General features: G+C 46.4%; 1 protein-coding gene across 1 annotated transcript; it reads left to right on the forward strand.

The window, feature by feature from the left end:
• Positions 1 to 1,061: 1,061 nt before the first annotated feature.
• Positions 1,062 to 2,705, forward strand: JUN (Jun proto-oncogene, AP-1 transcription factor subunit). Its single transcript, XM_046026981.1, has one exon. The coding sequence runs from the start codon at positions 1,094 to 1,096 to the stop codon at positions 2,099 to 2,101; it is 1,008 nt and encodes a 335-aa protein (XP_045882937.1). The 5' UTR covers positions 1,062 to 1,093; the 3' UTR covers positions 2,102 to 2,705.
• Positions 2,706 to 24,079: the final 21,374 nt, after the last annotated feature.

Consider the following 24,079-nt stretch of genomic DNA (forward strand, 5'->3'; position numbering starts at 1 on the left):
GGTCTCCATGGCGACGGGCGGGCCCGCCCCCTTGAGAGCGACGCGAGCCAATGGGAAGGCCTTGGGGTGACATCATGGGCTATTTTTAGGGGTTGACTGGTAGCAGATAAGTGTTGAGCTCGGGCTGGATAAGGGCTCAGAGTTGCACGGAGTGTGGCTGAAGCACCGAACCGGGAGTGGAGGTGCGCGGACTCAGGGAGACAGGCAGACACAGGCAGGCAAGACGGCAGTGGAGTCCGAGCTACAAATCCTATTTTCTTTTCTGTTTTTTCACCAACTGCCCAGAGCTAGCGCCTGTGGCTCCGGGGCTGGTGTTTTGGGGAGCGTCCGGAGAGCCCCTTCTCCAGCCGCCCCCAGGAGGAGAGCCCCGCTGCCCGGGAGCCGCTGACAGCGCGGAGCGAGGCGGCAGTCCTCCGGGGAAGTCCGGAGAGCGACTGCAGCGGCCAAGAACTTTCCTGGCCAGGAGGACAGGGGACAAGTGGCCCGGGTCCCGGAGCGAACTTTTGCAAAGCTTTGCTGCGCCTGAAGCTGTGGCGGCGGCGTTTAAGACGAGAAGGCGGCGGAGAGAGGAGACCGAGGAGGGACGTGCGCTCAGCTTCTCTCGCACCGGTTGCTGAACTTGGGCGAGCGCGAGCCGCGGCTGCCAGGCGCCGCCTCCCCCTCGCAGCGGAGGAGGGGACAGTCGTCGGCGTCGGGGCGGCGGAGATCCGCCGCCGGCCGGCCACAGCGGAATCGGCGCTGACTGCTGCCTCCGGGAAGGCCGCTGTCGCCGGGAAGCGTATTCGTCCGCGGGCTCCCAGGAACCGCTGCGCCCGAGAGCGCTCCGTGAGTGACCGCGACTTTTCAAAGCCGGGCAGCGCGCGCGAGCTGACAAGAGTGCGGGCGGCACCTGAACCCTGAGCGCCTGGGGAGCGAGCTGGTGAGCAGGGCGCAGGGGGGAGGACAGCCGGCGGGTGCGCGCGCCTCTCGAGAAACTTTCCTTGCCCAGGGCCCCGGGAGGCGCGGGTGTCCCCCGCTCGCCAGCGCGCTGTTGCGGCCCCGAAACTTCTGCGCGCAGCCCAAACTAACCCCCCGTGAAGTGACGGACTGTTCTATGACTGCAAAGATGGAAACGACCTTCTACGACGATGCCCTGAACGCCTCGTTCCTCCAGTCCGAGAGCGGCGCCTACGGCTACAGTAACCCCAAGATCCTGAAACAGAGCATGACCCTGAACCTGGCCGACCCGGTGGGCAGCCTGAAGCCGCACCTCCGGGCCAAGAACTCGGACCTCCTCACCTCGCCCGATGTGGGGCTGCTCAAGCTGGCCTCGCCCGAGCTGGAGCGCCTGATAATCCAGTCCAGCAACGGGCACATCACCACCACGCCGACCCCCACGCAGTTCCTGTGCCCAAAGAACGTGACAGACGAGCAGGAGGGCTTCGCCGAGGGTTTCGTGCGCGCCCTGGCTGAACTGCACAGCCAGAACACGCTGCCCAGCGTCACGTCGGCGGCGCAGCCGGTCAGCGGGGCGGGCATGGTGGCTCCCGCGGTGGCTTCGGCGGCGGGTGGCAGCGGCAGCGGCGGCTTCAGTGCCAGCCTGCACAGCGAGCCGCCGGTCTACGCCAACCTCAGCAACTTCAACCCGGGCGCGCTGAGCAGCGGCGGCGGGGCGCCCTCCTACGGCGCGGCCGGCCTGGCCTTTCCCGCGCAGCCCCAGCAGCAGCAGCAGCAGCCCCCGCAGCCGCCGCACCACCTGCCCCAGCAGCTCCCAGTGCAGCACCCGCGGCTGCAGGCCTTGAAGGAGGAGCCGCAGACGGTGCCCGAGATGCCCGGGGAAACGCCGCCCCTGTCCCCCATCGACATGGAGTCGCAGGAGAGGATCAAGGCAGAGAGGAAGCGCATGAGGAACCGCATAGCTGCCTCCAAGTGCCGGAAAAGGAAGCTGGAGAGGATCGCCCGGCTGGAGGAAAAAGTGAAAACCTTGAAAGCGCAGAACTCGGAGCTGGCGTCCACGGCCAACATGCTCAGGGAACAGGTGGCACAGCTTAAACAGAAAGTCATGAACCACGTTAACAGTGGGTGCCAACTCATGCTAACGCAGCAGTTGCAAACGTTTTGAAGAGAGACTGTCGGGGGCTGAGGGGCAACAGAGAAAAAAAAATTATGCAGAGAGACAGACTTGAGAACTTGACAAGTTGAGAGAGCGAGAGAGACAGAGAAAAGAAGTGTCCAAGGACTAAAGCCAAGGGTATCCAAGTTGGACTGGGCGGCGTCCTGACGGCGCCCCCAGTGTGCACGAGTGGGAAGGACTTGGCGCGCCCTCCCTTGGCATGGGGCCAGGGAGTGGCTGCCTGCGGGCTGCCCCGCTTTGCGGACGGGCTGTCCCCGCACGAACAGAACGTTAGACTTTTCTTTAACATTGACCAAGAACTGCATGGACCTAACATTCGATCTCATTCAGTATTAAAGGGGGGGAGGGGGAGGGGTTCCAAACTGCAATAGAGACTGTAGATTGCTTCTGTAGTACTCCTTAAGAACACAAAGGGGTTGGGGGGGGGGGTTGGGGGAGGGGAGGCGGGAGGGAGGTTTGTGAGAGCGAGGCTGAGCCTGCAGATGAACTCTTTCTGGCCTGCCTTCCTTAACCGTGTATGTACATATATATATTTTTTAATTTGATGAAAGCTGATTACTGTCAATAAACAGCTTCATGCCTTTGTAAGTTATTTCATGTTTGTTTGTTTGGGTGTCCTGCCCAGTGTTGTTTGTAAATAAGAGATTTGGAGCACTCTGAGTTTACCATTTGTAATAAAGTATATAATTTTTTTATGTTTTGTTCCTGAAAATTCCAGAAAGGATATTTAAGAAAATGCAATAAAATATTGGAAAAGTACCCCTCCCACAACCTCTTTTCTGCATCATCTATGGATTACCTATCTAGGTGAAGTTCAAAGAGTGGAGAGTCAACTAACATCACTCTCAGTGCTTCTTACTATCAAGCAGTGAAAACTGTTCTCTACTGGACTTGAGATAACTGTAGCTGATGCTCTTGTCAACTTACCCTCTTCCCTCCCCCAACAATCTATGTAGGGTTGCTTACAGAGGATAGTGTGGCCCTTCAGACGTCTGAGGGAAGGGAGGTTGTGGTGAAGAGGGACGGATAGTCCCCTGGGAAGTCCATTTAAAATCTAGATTATACCAAGTGGCATGTGCTGTGACCATTTATGATGTTAGCAGAAAGTTAAGAGTAGTTGCTTATTTTCAAATCAGGAACAGTGGCAGATTTTCACAGAAGATGTATCCTTCCAATTTGGAATCTTTTAACAATCCCTTGATAAAAAACATGGTCTTTGCTTATGAATATTTATAACAGCATTCTTGTCACAATAAACGTATTCAAATACCAATAACAGATCTTGAATTCCTTTCCCTTTATTACTTTTTTCTTCCCAAGCTCTACACTGAAGCTTTTCTTTTCAGTTGCTGGGGTTAATGTTACTGCCATCTGAAGTTACTGGGTAATTAAGAAGCTAAGAATTTAGGAAGAGTCAGCACGATTTGCAATGTGGATGAAACATTCTCCCAGTTTCATTAATATTCTCTCTCCTCCACTGCCCTCCTCTCTCTCTCTCTCTTTTTCTCTCTCTCTGAAATAAACACCTATACTTGGACAAGTTACTACAATAGCAGTTTACCTTTTGGGGTTTTTCTACAGTTTATTTCTTCATTTGTTTCTAAAATAATCAACCTTGTTTTAAGTCCTTATTACAGAAATAGCCTTAAAAGATGGTAATCTATATATATACCCAAAAAGATTCATAAGAGAAACCATGAACACCAACGCAGTGATTACCTGTGTAAGTCAAACCTTAGCTCTGGGGAAATGGCAAACTTAAATTCTGTCTACAGATACAACTTGGGAGATCAACAAGGCAGTATGCAACAAGGGAACAATTTTTGCTCGGTTGCTTTTCATCCCAAGAGCCAGTGTGATTATCAAGCAGCAAAAGCAATTTGATATCCAGGAATATTTCACAAACCACTAATTGAGGCAGGGCTGTTTGCTCATTAGCAGTGCTCTAGTACCCAACAAGTCTGAGAGTGCTAATATCCTGCCTGTGGCTGTAAATCCAAAGACAGAAAGAGTTGCTCCTTTGGAGTGTATCTCGGAGTGCAAGAGATTGGACAGACTTGTTAGCTATCAGATCCACTCCGTTGTAATAACACTTCTTTAACAAAGGGTTACTGGGAGCAGAGCAGAGTTTGCCAAACAGTGAATTTGCCGATGTCAGCAACCCGGAAGGTGAGTTGATTTTGACCATATGTAGGAATAGTCAGCAGAGGGACAATAAAGCACTTTGGGGTGGGGCTCTATGGAAGCTAAACAAGAGCCAACTAGAAAAAATAAGCAGGCTGGGGAATTAATTACCTGCAAAGGTAGACTAAGCCAGACAACAGAGCAGCATAGAAAAAGCCACACCACTCCCGGGCTTCAGACTCCAAGTGTTAAAAAAAAAAGCCTGAGTCTCAGGCCTATCCCCACTCTTGTTTGTTTTTTGTTTATTTCAACTAACATTCTAAATGTATATCCCTGAATTCTAACCATTTTAACAAAAGGGATAGAAAAGTCATTGTGGTAAAGGACATTAACCAATGACCTTGGGACACAGAAAATCAGCTAATTTTGTGGACACACACAAGTTAATTTTATTTTGCCATTGAATAAGTTACTTGGGTAGCAAGTGTATTTGGAGACGATGAAGCTAGCACCACATAAAACCATTAATTCTCGGGGCGCCTGGGTGGCTCAGTGGGTTAAAGCCTCTGCCTTCAGCTCAGGTCATGGTCTCAGAATCCAGGGATCGAGCCCCGCATTAGGCTCTCTGCTCAGCCGGAGCCTGCTTCCCCCTCTCTCTCTGCCTGCCTCTCTGCCTACTTGTGATCTCTCTCTCTGTGTCAAATAAATAAATAAAACCTTTAAAAAAAAAAACCATTAATTCTCTTCTAATTTGTGTTATGTGTGGATATTTCAAACAGATTTGTAACCCTTTGTGTCCATTGGGGCAGAGGGTTCATGAACTCAATGAAAAAGCCTACAAAATTCTATGTATGTGTACGTGCATGCATACACGAGCACATACATGCTCCCCTGGGGAAAGAAATCATTAGCTTTTATTTGGTTTTCACAGAGTTCCATGACTCAAAAATGGTTAATAATTCCTAAGCTTAATGGCTACACACTCATTATGAGAAATTTGCTTTTGTGTGAATCTGAGTCTCATGCCTTTCACCCTTCTAGGCTTCTGTTTGTGCTCATCCATCTACCTGGAATACCTTTCCTTCTGGTCCAGTGGATGAATCCCACCCATTCCTCAAGGCTTGGCATACACAGCACCTTCGCTATGAAGCCTTCCTTGCTAACTCTATCTTCAGGTGGAATGAACATTCCAATTGAGCATTCATAACATTTTATCAAAACTTCTATGGTAGCACTGATCAAAGTATTAACATTGTGAACCTCTGTGACTCTTGGCTAGAACCCTATCCTACTCATCTGTGGACCCCAGACTCCTAGTACAGTGCCTGGCACTAGGAGATATTTAGAAAATAAATGTGTGATGATTGAAGAAGAAATTGAACTTAAACCCTCCTCCAAAATAACTTCAGGTCTTAATTTCTTCTAGTGAAGTATACCTCATCCGTTTGGGGTATACAAGTCCAGATGGATTGAAGACCCCAAGAAAATTCAAGCCCAGGCAATTCTCAGTGAGTGTTCTAAAGCCCAGTTTTCAATGAGGGTTCTTAAAATAAGTTGTCAGCACGTTCTTCCAGCCATACAGTGTCCCTTCTCCCCTCCACTAATGCAAGTGGGCACCTCCTTATATAAAATGTGTCTGCCTGAAAGATTGGGCTTGGAGGTGGGGATGGACAAGGATAATGTGTGACCATGAGGCAAGCATAAAGAATAGTTCCAGATGTGGCTTTATTAAAAACAACTACTTCAGGGCACCTGGGTGGCTCTGTGGGTTAAGCCCCTGCCTTTGGCTCAGGTCATGATCCCAGCATCCTGGGATCGAGCCCCACATCGGGCTCTCTGCTTGGCAGGGAGCCTGCTCCCCCCCCTCCCCACCACCGCCTGCCTCTCTGCCTACTTGTGATCTCTGTCAAATAAAGAAAAAACAAAACAAAACAAAAATACTTCATTGGTAATCACAGAGAGGACTTTCTTTTTATAAAGTTAATATATCTCAGGGGTCTAGAAGTTAGTGCTTAGCATCTTCTGGATAGAGATAAGGATCATGCTGAAGTATCTATTCCCCATGTCCTTTTATTGTTAGAGAAGATGTGCATTGGTGGAACTAACCAAAAAAGACAATGCCAAGAAAGATTTGCCCTACCCTTGCCTCCATGGGTATATGGGTCAAGTGGAAGGTCATGGAAGATGGGAAAATGTTAGAATATGGGATGGCCCCAGAAAGTGAAATTGTTTCTGCCTAACTCTGGAACCTGGCCCCATTTATTTGGTGTTGGACATCTGACATCCCAGAGAAGGGCATGCCCCTGGGCCTGCGTCTCATTGAGGCCCTATGCTAAGCATGGGGATTCAGTGATGAGCGAGACACAATCCCTATTCTCAAGGAACTCACAGTTTGGTGGGGGAAGAGCGTACAGATAAAGTACAAAGAGATGCCAGATCTGGGGAGGAGGAACCATTATCAGGAGAGACTTCATGGGAGAGGTGACATGTAAGCTGAGCTGGTGGGACTCACCAGGAAGGAAAGGTTGGAAGAGGAACTTGCATGCGAGGGCACAGTGACATAGGAGAGCACGGTGCATTCAGAGAGCTGTAAGCTGCTTGGAGAAGCAGGGAATGAAAGTATGAGAAGAGAAATGGAAGCAGGAAAGTTTAGGGGTCAGGTTGTGAAGTAGGATCTGTTCCATGCTAAGAGGTGGGTAGTTATCTTGTAGAAGGACACAGAGAAATGGACTCAACTTGAGAGAGATTCATGCTGGTAAAAATTTGGGTGATGGACTGGTGGGGAAGATGCCAGGTAAGAAGGGTGATACCGAAGACAGGATTTAGCTTAATTTGGAATGCCTGTGGTCTTCAAAGATGTCCTAGAGTTGGGGGAGAAGTGGAAAGAAGATGGCTTAGGCTGAGCCCCCATTATCCCACATTTCTTCCTACACAACTTCCTGGCAAGCTGGGCCTAAGGAGAGATATCTGCAAGTTTGCACTTTGCCTTGACAACTTGTCCTGAACATCAGTTTTTCTGTGTCAACTTGACATCCGAAAGGAAGTCATCTTATAAAATGGTTAAGTTACATGCTCAGTGTCAGGATGCTCAAATAAACAGATGTCAAAGAAAAAAATGTGATCTCACCACTGCAGAACCCAAACCTGATTTTATGTCATCCGCCAGAACTGACTAAGGTCAGAGGGACTGATTGACCCAAACTATACAAACCTTCTGATATAAGCCAAGAGACCAATGTTTTTACTTACGTTGGGGGAATTGAATCATAACATCTAGCATCTGTATGACACTCATTTGATTTATCAAGCAACACTGAATTCCTATTTTGTGCCAGGTACTAGGAAGGCAACGGGCAGTGAAATCCACAGGATGACTCCCCTCATGGAGTTTTTATTCTGGTAAGAGACATGGTAAATAGAAAATACACCGATTAATGTATGATTCTATACCTCGACAAAGACAGTAAAGAAGGAAAGTAAAGAGAAAAACCTTCTGAGCGGGGCCAGGGGGAAAGGCCTTTCTTCAAAAAACACCTAAACAGAGACTTCTCCATGACTAGAGTTCCTCAGGGGAAGAGCAGATGAGAAGGGCAGCAGCTGCAGGTGCCCCATGAGGAAAAGCTTGGGGAAGAGTTCTGGGCATCCCAGGGGTTGAGAGACAGCTTGCTTTGCTGGTGGAGTGAGCAAAGGAAGCATGATGAGTAATGCGATTTGCGCTCACCAGTTTACACCTCTGTCATTTCCAAAGGGCTCTTCTCTCTTCTGTCTCCTTCCACTGACACCTCTACCCTGGCTATGTCATTGGTACTAGCTGGATCTCACTGACTCAGCAACCGTTGCTCCCAGTGAGTCTTAAGAGCTTTTGTCGAGGCTTTCCTTATCCACAGGCTGATGGGGCCACCATTAGACTTCAAGAACCATATTCTTCTCCTATGTTGTTCGAGGAACCAGAGGCCTGGGTGATCCTGGGTTCCTTATCCAGGACACGTCCCTGCTTCCACATCAAGGACCCCAAGAAACTGAATTAGTCATCAGAAAGTTCTTTGATGTGCACACCATCTGAGCAAAGGTAATCAGATAGTCTCCTGGGATATGCCCTCCGTGCCCCAGCAGCGAGTGCTGAACTCCCCTTGTCCTGCTGCAAACTCATCCTCTGTGGAGGGGCCAGAACACTTAGTGCCAAGAATCCCCGGCACTTTCTTGCCATACAGACTTCTCCCGTGTACATCCACCGAAAAATAGTGTCTGATGGTTGCCTCCTTGTTGCTTCAGAACATTGGATTCCCAGATCACCACGTTACTGCCTTCTCAGGTTACTGCTACTCACTGGTTACCTGCACAGAATTTGCGTATTTCCCAGATCTCCTCGGGACTGTCAGTCCATCAGCTTCTGCTGCTAGCTAATCTCTTCTAGAGTGGTGATTCATCTAGGTTCATGTTCAGTGGGAGGAATTTTCCCTGGCCTTATCACAAGTCCTGGAAAAAGGTGGGCAGGAACCTGGGCTGTTATGTAATTGACCACACTAACAGGATGCTTATAGGGACCAGTAACAGAAGACCCAATTTAAAGAAGTCCAGGCATGAACCAAGTCCTGGGCTCAATGACCTTATTCATGGACATCATCATGGGTTTAAGGGCTTTCTATCTTTCCGTGTCACCATTCTCGGTATGTCAAGGAACCTCCTTGTGTAGCCTCAAGATAGCGTTGGCAGCTCCTGACATCATAGGTAAACACAATGCAAGGACATTTACTCTAATTTTTCTCTTTTTATTAGCAAAAGAAACCTTTCCTAGAAGCTCCCCACCTCCACCCCTGTCGACCTCCTCTCAGATCCCTTTGGTTAGGAGTTGGTCACATACATATACCCAAACAGGGGATGAGGCCTCCATAATTGGCTAACAGTCATGCTTTACCTTTTGGGATCCCCTTTTTCTAACCACATGGGAAAGTGAACACACAAAGTTATTTTTAAAATAAGTAAAAACTCAGGGCTCTGATAGCAAGAAAGAAGTGAGAAAGAAGATGGCTTTTGGGTTGGTGGAGGGTCACTAATGCTCTATGCCAAACATTTCCAGCTCTCCTCTTGGGTACGAGGTAAGGTAGTACTTTCCCATCTCCTACCTACTTGAAGGTGGGTAAGAAGCCACGTGACTTGTGTCAGCCAATGCAGTGTGAGCAGGAGAGACGTCTCTCACAATCAGGTGGAAGCCCAAGAGCAAGTGAGAGATTCAACACGCTTCAGCTTTGGCAATATGGAAGCATAGCAATGGGGTGTCCATTAACCTGGGTCTTTAAATAATAATGATGTAGATCAGAGTCCTTCTCCAGGCCCAGCAAATCTACAACAGACATTGAACATGAGCAAGAACAAAACCTTTGTTGTTTTAGGACACAGAGATTTGAGAGCTACTTGTTTCTGTGACACTACCTAGCTTTTCCCAACTCCAGGAGAAACCAACTGCATCTTCTACAAGTGTAATAAAAACACGTGCATAATATTCATGATAGATCTCATTTCCCAAACTTCTACTATGTAGCAGGCACTGTACTGGGTCTCACAAGTAAAGGACAGGGCTGTATTTTATACATGAGAAAATGGAGGTTCAGGTCTTTTTCAGGTTCATGGGGTAAGCGGCTGGTGGAAGCGCAAGTTGAATCCAGGTCTTTCTGACCCCAGAGAGCTTGCACTGCACACATATGTCCTTATTCCTGAGTACTGGTGCCACATATCTCAGCTGAGCCTCACAACTTCCCTGCCACAGACCTCGTTGTCATTCTACACTTCCCAGGTCTGGGAAGACACCAGAGCCTCTCCCCTTTCCACTCTTCCTCCCTATCCTTCCGACTCCATGAAGAATCAAGGTATTACAAGTTAGAGGAGGCACAGGGATTTTGGAACTGAGTGCCTACAGGTTAATCCGGGCTCTGCCGTTGTATTTGGGGGAGCAAGGGGCGAGTACCCTAATATCGCTAAGCCTCAATCCCGTCCTTTGTAAAAATGAGGCCAGCCAGGGCTCCCTCAGAAGGCTGTCAGGGGGATCAAGTATGTGCAGCCCTTGTATGGAGCAGACAAGCAAGAATTAGCCACTTTTCACTGTAGACTTGTTCATTTAAGAAGAAGCAATCAGGACTCACCCACGCCATGCTCCAAGCCGGTGTGTGTGCACGCACGCATGCACAAACCACCCTCCCTGAAATGCAAACGTTTCCCAGTAAGATTCAACAAGGTCTCACAGGGCCTGCTTCTTGGTCATATAAGGGCCAGCAGGTCCTCTCCATGGGCTGGAGACAAGTTTTGTTTCCCCAGCTGCACTCACAGGGGAATGCTCTGCAGGCACAGCATCGGGAACCTGTTTGACTTGGCTCAGAGGCCTGTCAGCACATTCAGGAAGTGAAGTCAGAGAGAGGCCGGATTTCAAACAGAGCCAGCTGTACACGAATGCCCAGGCAGTGACATGCCTTACCTAGGCAGGGAGCCTATCAGCCTGGGTCACCCTGGGTGCTGTCCAAGAAACCTCTGAGGATGGCTCGGGGCCACGAAAAGAAGAAGCAATCTCTGGCACCCAGAGATGGGCTGTGACTCCCAGAGCAAAGCAGCCCAGCAGGGCTACGCCAGGCTCATCTCAGCCAGTCCCGTGTCCTGGGCAGCGGGATGACTACATCCGGACTCCCAGAGTTTGCTGGGTTGAGGGGCTCATGTTTATCTCCCTGGAGACCTGAACTCAAGTTTTGGAAAGGGAATGAAGGAGAAGGGGAGGAGAGCAAAACAAATAGGTTAGGAGTGCTGCGGAGGGGAGAGAGAAAAATGAATGGTGTTTGACAGGATGCAGGCCCCTAAGAAGGAACACACAACCATTCTCCAGCCATGACTGGGGAACAGTATGGTGACTGAGTCCTTCTTGAACCCTAGTGCTAACTAGAACATTAAGGATTAAATAAGCTGATATACGTACAGGGGCTTAGCTTAGGGCTGGCAAATCAGAAATGTACCCATTAGAATTCTATGGTTGCAAGTGACAGAAAATTTTAAATCAATTTAAATTTTAAATCAATTTAAATCAAAAGCAATTTTATTGGAATAAATCATTGAAAAGCATCAGTAGAAGTAGCCTAGACCTGGCTATATGTAGGACTCAAAAGGAATCATCAGGCTTTGATTTCCCTCCATCACTCAGCTTGCTACGGAAGTGTTAGCTTCACGCCCAGGCTCCATATGATAGTATCCAGCAGACCCCGCTGCTGGATGAGGAAGAGGAAGGCTTCTGGAGGAAGAGGGCAACAGCAGCTACTCGCCCCCTCCCGGGACGGTGTCTCATTGATCTGATTGGGTCTCATATCCATCTCTGAGCCAATAACCCTGACTGAGGGTTGGCATGTGGCATACTGATTGGCTTAGGTATTGTCAACCTTCAATACTGGGGCTTGGGAGTCCCATCAAACCACATGGCAGGAGAAGAGAGAGAGGGAAGAGGAGATTGTCAAAGCGATGTCAGACCTACAAAGGAGTAGATGCCGTTCCATCTATTTTGTGATTATTGTTGTTACTATCATCAAATCCTACAGGGCAGGGTAGAGGGGCAGCTAGCTTCCTTCAAAAGCTGGGACAAGATTGATGATCCATTCCTCAATCTCTTATAACAAGTTGGGGGCTCCAAGCATACATCATCGAAACATATTTCTCTGCATGGAAAATGTTCAAGAGGATTGTCTTAAGCAGTATAACATGTAAAAATACTCTGTAAAAATAATTACTAATATTAGTTGCTTTGGTGATGTTTATTGTAAAAAATGTATTCATCCAGGTCAGTTGAAATAGAGTCAAATATACTCCAGGCAAAGCTATGAAATGTCAGGAACCCCACTAATCCATTCTGGTCTGTATTTTTCTCTACTATCTTGCTCCCTAAACTGTATCAGTATCAGTAGCTACACTAGTATTTCCACAGTTCAACTGCTGACATAGCAGAAGTCAGGAAAAAGTGAAGTAGACAGCGATCGTGATTGAATTCTAGGAAGGAGAATCCAGTGTACAAGGACATATTCTTTTTTTTCTCCTCACAGCACATCAAAGACCTTTACATGAAAAATCTCTGAAAATTTCCCGAACTGGTTATTATCGTAAGAAATGAAAGATAAATCCAGTATTGCAAGTATGACCTACCAAGAAAGGTTGATGAGTCTACTGTGCGGTTTAAGACATTTCTAGGAGATAATATGCTGACCGGTTCTTAGCGCTAAGAATCAAAATCTTTCCACCTTAACAGACTAACATGAGACTGAATGTTCACTACTCTCTCAGAAGGTAGTGTTACCGTGTTTACTCACCCAGTGGTTATCAATACCTCCTCTGTGCTAGGCACCCACTAAGCACCATAAGTGAGAAGCTACATAAAACATCAACCCTACAGTGGGACGCCTGGGTGGCTCAGTTGGTTAAGCAGCTGACTCTTGATTTCAGTTCAGGTCATGATCTCAGGGTCCTGGGATTAAGCCCCACATCGGGCTCTGCAATCAGTGAGGTGTCTGCTTCAGGATTCTTTCTCTCTCTCTCTCTCTCCTTCAAATAAATAAATAAATCTTAAAAAAGGAAAAAGCTGATGGCATCCAATATATTAATTGCTATAACAGAGGTAAATACAATGTACCTTGGAAACAATACCTCACCTAAGGGAGTTGAGCAATGGCTTCATCGAGAAGCTGACTTGGAATTGTATCTTCAAAGAGATGAGTGGGAGCTTGACAGAAAAATGGGGTGCTAGCGTTCCAGGGCAGGGGGACATCAAGGACTAAGGTAAGCAGGACTCAGGACCCATCAGTCAAGCATCAACTATTCATGGACAAAAATGGATGAAGTTTCTGCGCATTTACTGTTAGGCAAGGAAAGGAGACATTTAACAGATTATCAAAAAGATGGTCACAATGACATATCAACCCCAGTGCTTTGCAAACTGCTGCAAAGACGTGAAAGCAGTATTCTTGCAGATAAGGTGAAGGCCGCGCTCCCAGAGCCTTCAGTGGAAGGGTGGGGAGGAGTCATTAGGGAAGGCCTCGCCAAGGAAGCGACCTTTAAACTGAGACCTGAACAACTAGTCAGGCATACGGGAGTGGGTGGGGAGAGCATTCCTGTCTTGGGCAAAAGCATGTGTTAGAAGGAGCCAGAACACCAGTGTGTTTAGAATGTAAGTTTCCTTCCAGAGGAATCAAGGGAGAGGATGGGAAGGGGTGGAGGCCATGGGGCAGGTGGATCCAGATGGTGTGCAGTTTAATGTAGCAAATCTGAATATATAGTTCCTTGACCTTCAAGTCTCAAACAACCTGAGAGCTTAGATGACAGCAAAGAGAATGCAGGCATTTTCTAAAAGTCACATATCTCATGTTAGGGGCAGAAGCTCTGATTCCTGGCTGCAAGAGACTGATCACGCCATTAGCTGTTTGTGAAGCTCTTGAGATGTGCTCAGACGAGGGGACTGAGGGGGGAATGCCTTCTGGGGTACCTTGTTTCAACCTCACAATAGCCCTATCTGCAAGCTATCACAAGCTTGCTCCCCGGGGAAAGAAGCTGGAATCAGACTGCTCCTAGAAAATGGCTGCGTCCGCATGACCATGAGAGTCAGGAGCTGGGTTTGGCTCCAAAGTCAAGCTCTTGACCATCTCATCAAGCTTCCTCCAAAGAAATCCACATTTTTAAAAATCTTGAAAATTTCAATGGCTCAGCAGTATGACTCTCCCTGAAGGTTACTTCAGCAGACAGTAGGATTACAAGAAATGCTAATTCCTTTTCCTTACCATGAAAGGTGAATGAGGGAACTCCAGTGATCTTTTAATTTTCTCTCTCGTCCATTTCTAGGTTTTATGCCCCTGCTGTTTTGAATTCCATTTCAAATGAAAAAATAACCAAAAACCACTCTCGGCCAAGACATTTGGATTTAAAACAGACTGGCAGAAACCTGGAAAGAGTCACAACTCTCCTTGGTCGTGACTTGGTATATCCTTGGTATATCAAACAGGGCAGCCAGAGCCAGTCTGAGAGGCTTTGCTCCATTTTGTAGAGAACAGGCCACATTTTGAAAATGGATGAGTAAGGTTCACTGTTGCGACTTGTTTCAAGGTCTGGAGGCCAGGCCTGGTTTTGATCTGACAGGCCTGGGTCTCCAACCGTGGGTTATTCCTTTGCAAAGACTCAGAGAGGCAGCTCGCTTGCCAGGCACAGACCTGGAACAGTGTCCCTTTGAAGACTTCCTCCGTGGGTCTTAAGAGGGATTTGGTGCCCATTGTGGAATCACAGTAATGAGCTCAAAACTAATGGTTTTCATTATGCCAGCACACCAGCCAGCCCCTCTGTTTGCCCAGGTGCGTGGCTCTGTGCCCCATGCCGGGATCTCTATATAAGAACAAAATAAATATTTTTAAAAGGAAGAAAGAATTGGAGATGAAGGAATGTCCCAACTGGTGCGGTAGGAAAAGTGAGAGGAAGGAGGCTCTGGTCTCTTTAAACTAAGGTAGATTTGCTATCTACTTTCTTTTCTCCTTGGTCACCCTCTAGTCCAGGAAGACAAAAACCAGAAAAACAAAAAACAATCAGGTAATGATGCGTCAAGATTCACCTAGTTAATTGGGGCTCCGTCGGAGGCTGGCGCAGTGCCGGTAGATGGCGCCAGAGGGCAGACACGGCGCTCAGGGTTTCTCCGAGTGTGAAGGATTCTCGGAAAAGCCCAGCCAGTAACTTGGGCTGGGATGAGAGCCTGGGCGTCGACCTCCGTCAGGGAGGGCCAAGTATAAAAACATTTTTTCTTTTCTTTTTTTTTTTTTTAACGGAATAGGGAAACATATGCGCTGGAAATGTTCTTGCTCTATCAGCCGGAGGCCAGGAAGTAAGAGCCGGATACTGTTTACAGGGCCTCTAATTTCAGAATGAAGAATAAGGCTCAGCAGGTAGGAAGGGCTTGAGAAGAAGAACCTATTTTCCAGAAGCCCACGCTGAGACGGAACCGTGTAGGGCTGGGCTCAGGAAACTCACTGGATAAGATGAGGGAGCCTTATGTTGTCAAAATAAACCCATCTGCATCCACCGAGGGCTGGGTACATTGGGGAATATAGGCAGAGCTAGAGTTGGCCAGAACTGGGTTCCGATCCTATATGGGTGACCTTGAACAATTCTTTCTTTCTGAGCAACGGTTGACTCATCCCTGGGGTAGATGTAATAGTTGTAAATGAGAGACAAATTTGATTTCTAGAAAATGCTTAGTACAACACTCACATTCAACAATCTCTGAAAAACTCTTCCAGCTGGGGCACTAAAACCCCTTCCTATGGGAACGGGGACAATCCGAAAAGACAACCTTCTCATCTGTGTCACCACTGCATCTGATACACCTTGATTCTCTCTGGGCTTACCATGCTATTTTGCATTTCATTTACTTATTCAGGTCCTGAGACTGGGCGCTCTTTTAAATCAGGGCTGTGTGGTAAAATTCTCCCTGAATCCCCAGAATCTATCAGGGCCCCTGAAGTATAACATCTGTTTGAATACATGAGCTTTTCTTGTGAACAAGTTGTTCCAACCTACCAAGCTAAGTGATTCAGATACAGAATTATGGCCACATCTTACTTTCTTTTTCTGCGCTCGGGAAAGAAAACAGAAAATACTACATACCCAGTGATGAAAATCAACTTTGAATTTTTTGTTTTAGCCCAAGACCAAATAGGAGCCAGATGCTAGGCAGCCATTTTCAGTATTGGCCAACTCACCCAGCCAAGATTCTGAATAAATTCCAAGACAGAATTGCAATATGAGGTCTAATTGTACGATCTTAGTGTCATAGGTTAAGATTTGGGTATGTGGCATTCCCATCTATGTAGGCCAGAGAAAGAGAGAGAGATGCTGAAGGAAAGAAGAATGACCCGGATGGAAGCAAATAACAGGAAGCCAACAGAATCAGGGATGCCAGTGAGACCAGTACTAAGGAGGGAATTGGAGACCACAGAGCTTGGCAAAGGCGGTCAGATAGACTCAGTTACTAAGTAGCCCCTTTGATTGGAACAAGTTACTTGATTGCTGAAAGACTCAATCTCTTTGTTTATAAAATCAGGTATTGTTAGTCAGAATAGGTTAATTTATGCTATGGTGCTATATCAACCCTGAACTCTCTGTGACTTAGCAAAACAGAAGTAAATTTCTCACTCACCCAATGTCTCCACCCAAAGGCACGTTAGTGGGAGCCCTTCTCTACCCAGGGACCCAGGGAACCCGTTTCCTTCTAGCTTGTACCACTACTCGCTCATCGTCCAGCCTCCTTTGTTGTTACTGCAGCAGGGAAGAGAGAGTTGGGGAAGGCACACCAGCTCCGAAGTGCTTTAGTACAGAAGTGATGTAGGTAATTTCTGCTCAGAGCCCATTGTGCAAAACAAGACACGGTCCCAGCCTAACTGTGAGGGAGACCGAGATATGTGGAGAGGCATAGAGTTATTTGGGGAGCACTATAGATTTGTCTGTTCCACTATATTTTAATATTTAATTAAAATAATTTAATCCATCAGGATTAGCCTCTGCTGCATGAAATAGAACAGCCAATTAACAGTGGCTTTAAAAAGTTAGAAGTTTATTTCCTCTATTATAAAAGAGGTGGGGCAGCTCCACAGTCATCGGGAGCATAAGCACCTTCTACCTTCATCTGAAAGTCCCTTCAAAAGTTAAAAGGGGCCCTCTAGGTGCCATGACCACCTTTCAGCCAAGATGAAAGAGAAAAAGATCAGGGTGACAAAAGGCACCCTACCTGCTTTAGGGAGCTCTCACAGAAGCTCGCCTAGCAACTTCCATGTGTATTTTGTTGGCCATTCCTAGCTACAAGGCAGCGTGTGATGTGTAGTGTTTAACCTTTGTGAATGGGAGAGTGAATGTTGGGAAGGCTACTAACCGTCCATGCCAAAGTAATAATGCTCAGTTCACGGGGTTATGGTGAGCACGTTACAAAAGTAAAAAAGCTTTGCCTAGGAGCCGACCATTCTCCGTGTCCAATGCATGTGAGATATTGTCATTACATTTTTGTTTGCTTGTTTGTTTGTGTGTGTGTTTTACCATATCATCATTTGGGAAGCCTGATCTTTCTGACAACACCTTAGGGACATGTCAAGAAAGTAGAGCAAGTCTTTGGTCTTAGTGAGGAAGAGTTGGAAGAGCAAGGCAGGGTATGAGAGCCCCAGGCCCTGGGTTAGGAATTAGGAAAAGGGAAAGCATTAACACTCAAGGGGAGGGACCAAGACAGAACATCATTCTGATGGGCTGGGCCAAATCATAAGGTGGCTGGGGTACAGGAAGGAAGAAGCTGAATGTGGTAGCTCTTGGTTTTTCTGAGGCTGACTCTGGTTAAGAGATGTCATTAGCTGAGCAAAGAACCCAAGAAAACACGGTGGAAAACCAGAAAGCATCACAGTGACTGCTTTGGTACCCTTAGAATTCAATCTTTCTGGACCCTCAACTCCATGTATGTGCTCCCTTCCTCACTGACCTCTTTCCACCTCTGTGAGGTCATCTCGCCCCTTCACTTGGTCTCTGCCACCACAAATCTCAGCCCTTCTTTTTTTTAAAAAAAAAAAAAAAAAAAGGAACCTTCTAGCTTTGTTTTGTTTTTTAAGATTTTTTTTTTTATTTATTTACTTGACAGAAAGAGATCACAAGTAGGCAGAGAGGCAGGCAGAGAGAGAGAGGGAAGCAGGCCCCCTGTTGAGCAGAGAGCCCGATGCGGGACTCGATCCCAGGACCCTGAGATCATGACCTGAGCCAAAGGCAGTGGCTTAACCCACTGAGTCACCCAGGTGCCCCAATCTCAGCCCTTCTTAACGCTACTGCTCTTTCATCCTTTCCTTCAGCATATGTTTACTGAGTACCCGCATTGGCCAGACATAGCTTTTAGTGCTAGGGATAGAGTGGGGAAGAAGATAGGCAACACTCCTTGTTCTGTGAAATCTAAATAATATGTTGGCCTCCTTCCTCAGATTGGTGCCTTCTAGGTAATTCTTCAGCCTGGTCCCTGGGACTTCCTCTCTGGTATGCTCCATATCATTTACCCCCTTGATGGTCTCAGTCTTACCAGTCCTATAAGTCACTAAAATCCAGATATAAGAGGGATAATTTAAATCTTCATCCCACCTTCATATCTTACTTCGATGTTGGCTCAGAGGTAGGGCAGGCCTAAGTCTGTGGTGGGAGGCATTAGTGGCTTCATCAGAAGATGCTGGAGAAGAAAGAGCTAGCATTAACAATAGTCCTATCAGCCTAGCAATTCCAGATCTTCAGGTAGAACAATGAATAACTCCTTGTGTCAGTTAAGGTTCTTGGGTTGCAAGCAGCAGAAACAGACTCCAAGTAACTTGAACAAAAGAGATTTACTGGAAGGGTATGGGGCACCAAGAACAAGATTTAAAGGAATAACTGAAGAGTCAAACGTCAGATGGGACAGAGTCTGGGGCAGCTCATGGACTTTGTTGGAAATCCATGCCTCTGTTGGAAAGAATGGCCTCTAATCGTATTTCTGTGCTTTCTCTCTACTCAAGAGGCAAATTCCTGAGAGAGAGGGAAGCTGTTGTTCTGGCTTGAGTTACATTTCTACCCCTTCCCACCCAAAGCCCAATTAATAGTTTCTACCAAATCCACCAGTAATAGGACCTGGTAGTTCCCCAAAGCAAAATTAGGGTGCGACTACCAGAATGGGGAATGAACGCTGGGTGGGAAAATACACAGATGTCTACCTCCCCAAACTGGGTAATGTTCCTATTCCCAAGGCTATGGCGTTAGGAACATTTCATGAAGATGCATAAGAATGTGTCCTCCTGGAAACGTTTTCAGTTGCAGGGAGCAAGACCATGGTCTAATTATAATAAAGTTGATGCTCAGGCTGAGAATTTGGAGTGACATTGATAGAAATACCAATTACAAGTGATTTAACAATCCAAAAAAATGAAAGGTTTTATTTTTGTATTACTTTTTTTTTAAAGTCTGGTCTATATTTTTGTAATTGTGATTCTATTGAATTTAAAATTAGTCATGTGTTCACATGGTTCGTGCACCTTCCTCCCTCCTGCCACCTGGAACACGGATGTCTCCGTCTTGAAACTTGGAGGCTGCCCTTTTGGATCATGAGGACTAAAACACTGGCAGGGCAGGACAGCGTGCTAGAAGAAATCTAGATTCTGGTGACTTTATGGAACAGAGACTTGATTTTAGCCCTGCTCTGTATTGCTCCATATTTTTCTGTAATAGAGAAATAAGCTCCTACCTGTGAAAATCAGTCAAGCCTAATTCCAATTGCCTCTCTGAGGTTATGCCACCAGCAAGGGACAGAGCCCTGATTCTAACTCAGTTCCAGAACCTGGGCTAGATGAGGCAAGGGAAGCACCCAAGGTACAAAATTTAAGGAGGCACTCACGCTCAGGGTCACGCAGGTGCTGACCATGCTCTTGTAGGACTGTCAGTGCAGGTGCCTCCTAAAATTTTGAGCCCTGGCTGCTAGCCTTGCCTTAGCCTGCTCAGCTGCATCAGCTCCCAGAGCCCCTGCACTGTTGACACTCTGTGACTGCAAGAAAGCAACTAGTCTTCATCTGAGATCTGAGAAATGCCTGCTTTGATATTAACTGTGAGATGCAACATTTTAAAACTTTCTGGCGTCTCCATTCCATAGCACCCCTGCTATTTCCCGAGCTTGCTTTTCTCATTAGCTGGCACGGGAGTGAAAAGCCCTTCTGAAATACCTCACCCTCCTATCTGCTTTCCAAGCAGGCAGCCTTGTTTATACATCTCTTCTCCTGGATGAATCATTTGTAGCAAGAGTACAGCTTCCACTTGTCCATTAGAAACTGTTCAAAACAATCCTTTCTATTCTGGATAGAAACCTCAGGAGTAACAATAGATATTCAAACTAAGACGGCTACTTGTCAGCCTCTCACAGTCAGGGAACAAATAATAGTAACTATGTGCCATCGAAAATCATTTTGAAAGAAAAAACAAAACCTTCTTGTGATCGCTTATTTTTTTTGAGCTCCCTCCCTTCACCTTCTTTATATTCTGCTTCCTGCAGAAGCCTTTCCAGTTCCTTTTGCTTCTGTTTTCAGGGTGTTATTTTCACATGACGCTTCCTGAAACCCATAGACAGTCATCATGGTGGAGTGGGGGGAGGGCCGGTTTAGGGCCAGAGTTCAGTTGCCATTGACATCTTAGGGATCAGAACCCCTAAATCAAGTTTAGAGGGAAACGTAGAGTCATTTCGCAAGTGTGGGTTTATTTGACATGCTGAATTTAAGCAGGGCTGACGAAAACCTTCCAAAGAAATACATGTTCTGTAGATCTCTGCCAAACTCTCAGGAACAGAGAAAAAGCAGGTGAAGGAACAGGGGCTGGAGAAGCTAATAGAAGTGGAGAATGGGTCTGGATCATGGCTTGTGAAGAGCCTTCACACTAATTCTCACGCCATCCTCCTTCAAAGAGAATGCTTTTATCTCTGTCTTACAGGTAGGAAAAAACAAGTCAGAGAGATTAAGTAACTTGCCCAAGATCACACAGCAAAGAAATAGCAAGTGGGGGCGCAAATCCAGGTTGACCCGACCCGATACCAATGCTCTTGCAAGTGTGCTTTGCTGCCTGCAAAAGCTCAATCTATTTCCTATCAGAGGGAAGATCAGCAAGATGTGGGAAGTCGGGAAACTGAGGATCTAGTCCCAGCACAGGGACATGACACAAATCCTTCCATTTCCCCTGGGACTCCGTGCTCTTACCTATGGAACAAGAAAGTAGAAATGTTCTTCAACGGTTTCTGCTCACTGACAATCTGTGTTTCCATATCTACTCCCATCAAAGGCATCCAACAAAAGCATAGAAATAACAGGAAGGGTGAGCCACAGGCAGGATCCCTCCCTGTGGGTCAGGAGTCCAGGAAAGGCCAGAGACAGCCACTGCAGGATAAATAAACGAACTTGGTGTTCTTTGCACTCTCCCATTTTTTCATCAACCTTTCCAGCCCCTGCCTCCATCACCTGGGCACTCTGCTCCTGGCCTTACCACCTCCAGCCAGCCTCAACTTGTAGCACCCCATCTAGGCTTGCCTGGATTCCTGCAGTGCTGAGTTAAAAGGCCTAATTGTTTTTTATCCAGCCAACTGGATGGTTCCTTTTTGCAAATTATAAGAAGATGCTTCTCAGACTTGGGTAGGAATAGACCTGACTCAGGATGTATGGCTTGGCAAGCAGAGCATGGCCTGACTTTCAGCTCCTGCCTTCCCCATTCCTCCAGATGTCCTGTGCAGTGCACAACTCAAACAACTGTATGTGGCAGCCCTGGGATGAGGCCAACTGTTGATTCATTTCAGCAAATTGTACTCCTTTCATCCAATTACACATGGTAGAGAGGAACCAGGGCTATATCTTGACTCTTTTCTCACCTTCATCTCTCATGTTCTACCCACTACACTATTGATTTAGCTCCTATTTACCTCTCAGAATTCCCAGTGCTCTCCATGGCTACCACCACCCTGATCAAAAGAACATCTTTCTTCTGAACTCCAGCACTAACATTCTAACCAGCTTCCTTCCATCTATTCTGTCCTGCCCTGTGTTTATTCCTGTTGTCCCAGCCAGAAGGTATAGGAACTCAGTGAGTTTAACACTGAGAGCTAACAAATTGGAGTATCTTTTCAAAATATAAATAAATATGGCCATACCTCTTTCTTGCTTGAACTTTCAGTGACTTCTGACGACTTTTAGATTAAGGATGAAACTCTTGACTCGGACCCCTCCCTACACTTCCAGAATCATTTTACATTGTCTTCTTTTCAGCTCTCCTCTCCCCAGCTCAAAAATGTCCCCCAAGAGCACAGTCTTCTCTCTACCTTGAACACTGGTCCTCCTTCTTTGCCTGTTAACTCCTACTCACACTTTTGAGTATGTCAAGGGTCAAGCATTACACCTCGGAAGGTCTTCCCTGATCCCCCTGACTGGCCAGCTGTCCTTAAGTCCCTCAGAGACAAGAGCCTTCTTCCCTTTGCAGCCCTCATCAGTTACATTTCCACACGTTTCTGTGAGATCATCTGACACTCTCTCTCTCTCTCCAACTGACCTCTAAGCTACGTCACACGGTGCCTGGGCTTGTCACTATATAGTGTCAGGCACCTCCCTGATAAATGTATGTTGAATGAAAGCAGGTTTGTCTGGCTTGGAGACACCAACATTTAGCAATGACCACTTTGGATCATCCCCCCAGTGATCTACTAGTTTAGTGTCCCCAAACTGGGGAGTGTCAAAGGAAGAGGAAGAAGAGCAAATCTTAGAAGATAACAACTGGCAAACCATTCCTTCATAACTAACCAACTCTGAATGCATCTTCTGTGAGGCATTGTGGTTAACTGGTTCCGGGCAAACATTTGATGAATCAGTGAATAAAATCTAATCTTTCAAGGCCCAGATTAGATGCCACATATGCTAGAAAGACTCAGAAGTAATCTCTCTGTCCCATACATGTGCAAAGCATTTCATCATTCCCTCTCTGTTGATAGTTTTTATCTTGTGTTAGAATTATTTGGGTATATGTCTCATCTCAGAGAGAACCTTGGAATTACCCAATTGATTCCTGCTCTGATCTTCCATCCCCCAACATCCAGCACAATGGCTATCTGTAATAGTGTTCAAATAAGGTTCAGCAAGAGAATGAAGGCAAAAATGGGTGATAAATCATGCTTGTTTAACTCGCTCTCTCTCTCAGGGATACAAACTATTAGTTTGAGTGTATTTCTGACTTTCCTGATCCTACATTCTCTTCAAAAAGCCTGGGGAAAGGATTACTTGGTATATTTTCAACCACTTTGAATTAATCAATCATCTATTATTTAGTAAGTCTCCATTGTGGGAAGTCAGGTTGTTGTCTCCTTCCTCCCATCAAGCATTTTCAATCTGGATGATCTCAACAGCTTTCTAATTCGAATCAGAGAACTTCCAATACCACAAATGTGCCCCAAGCATGCCAGAGTTTCAAAATCCAGCTTTAGAGATCTAAGTACCAATCTTAGGATCATTTAGGTATATGGCCTCATCCTATTTAATAACTGCCAATACTTTCAATGAGTCTCTTGTTTGTACCAGTCAAATACATGCATTAAAACAGAAAATCTAGTGGCACCTGTGTGGCTCAGTCAGGTAAGTGTCTGCCCTCGGCTCAGGTCATGATCCCAGGGTCCAGGGTTCGAGCCCCGCATCAGGCTTCTTGCTCAGCAGGTGCCTGCTTCTCCTCTGCCTGCTGCCCCCACCCCTGCTTGTGCTTGCGCTCTCTCTCTCTCTGTCAAATAAATAATAAAATCTTTTTAAAAAAATAGAAAAATCTAACCCTCTTATTAGGTCTCTGATTGAAGACATTTCACATAATGTGTCAGGATGGTGAGAGTCTCAACTCTTCTGTGACCGTGAGCTACCATTACAATTCACATATGCATACTGAAACATACCTAAGAGTCGCCACATTTTAGAGCAAAGGGAGACCTCAGAAATTGTTTGACTTAAATGTCCATTTTACAGATGGTGAAACTTAAGTCCCAAGAGAGGAAGGCACTGGCCAAGTGGCTTACAGAGTTAAGATGCACTCAGTTTCGGAGTCTTTGGAGTCAAGATACTTTTTGAATCTTCTGGGGTCTGACAGGCTTTTTTAAATACTTTATCACTGCTTATCTCTACACCTCAGGAAAGGTGCCTTGTCTACATTTCACAGGTGAGGAAACTGAGCAGGGAGTTGAAATAATTTGTCTCAATGTCTCCTGTTTATCAAATCTTCCAGATAACAAAGTTGGGGTTGAAACCCATATATGTGTCA

Source organism: Meles meles, chromosome 1 (assembly GCF_922984935.1).
Source record: "Meles meles chromosome 1, mMelMel3.1 paternal haplotype, whole genome shotgun sequence".
Classification (NCBI taxonomy): Eukaryota; Metazoa; Chordata; class Mammalia; order Carnivora; family Mustelidae; genus Meles; species Meles meles.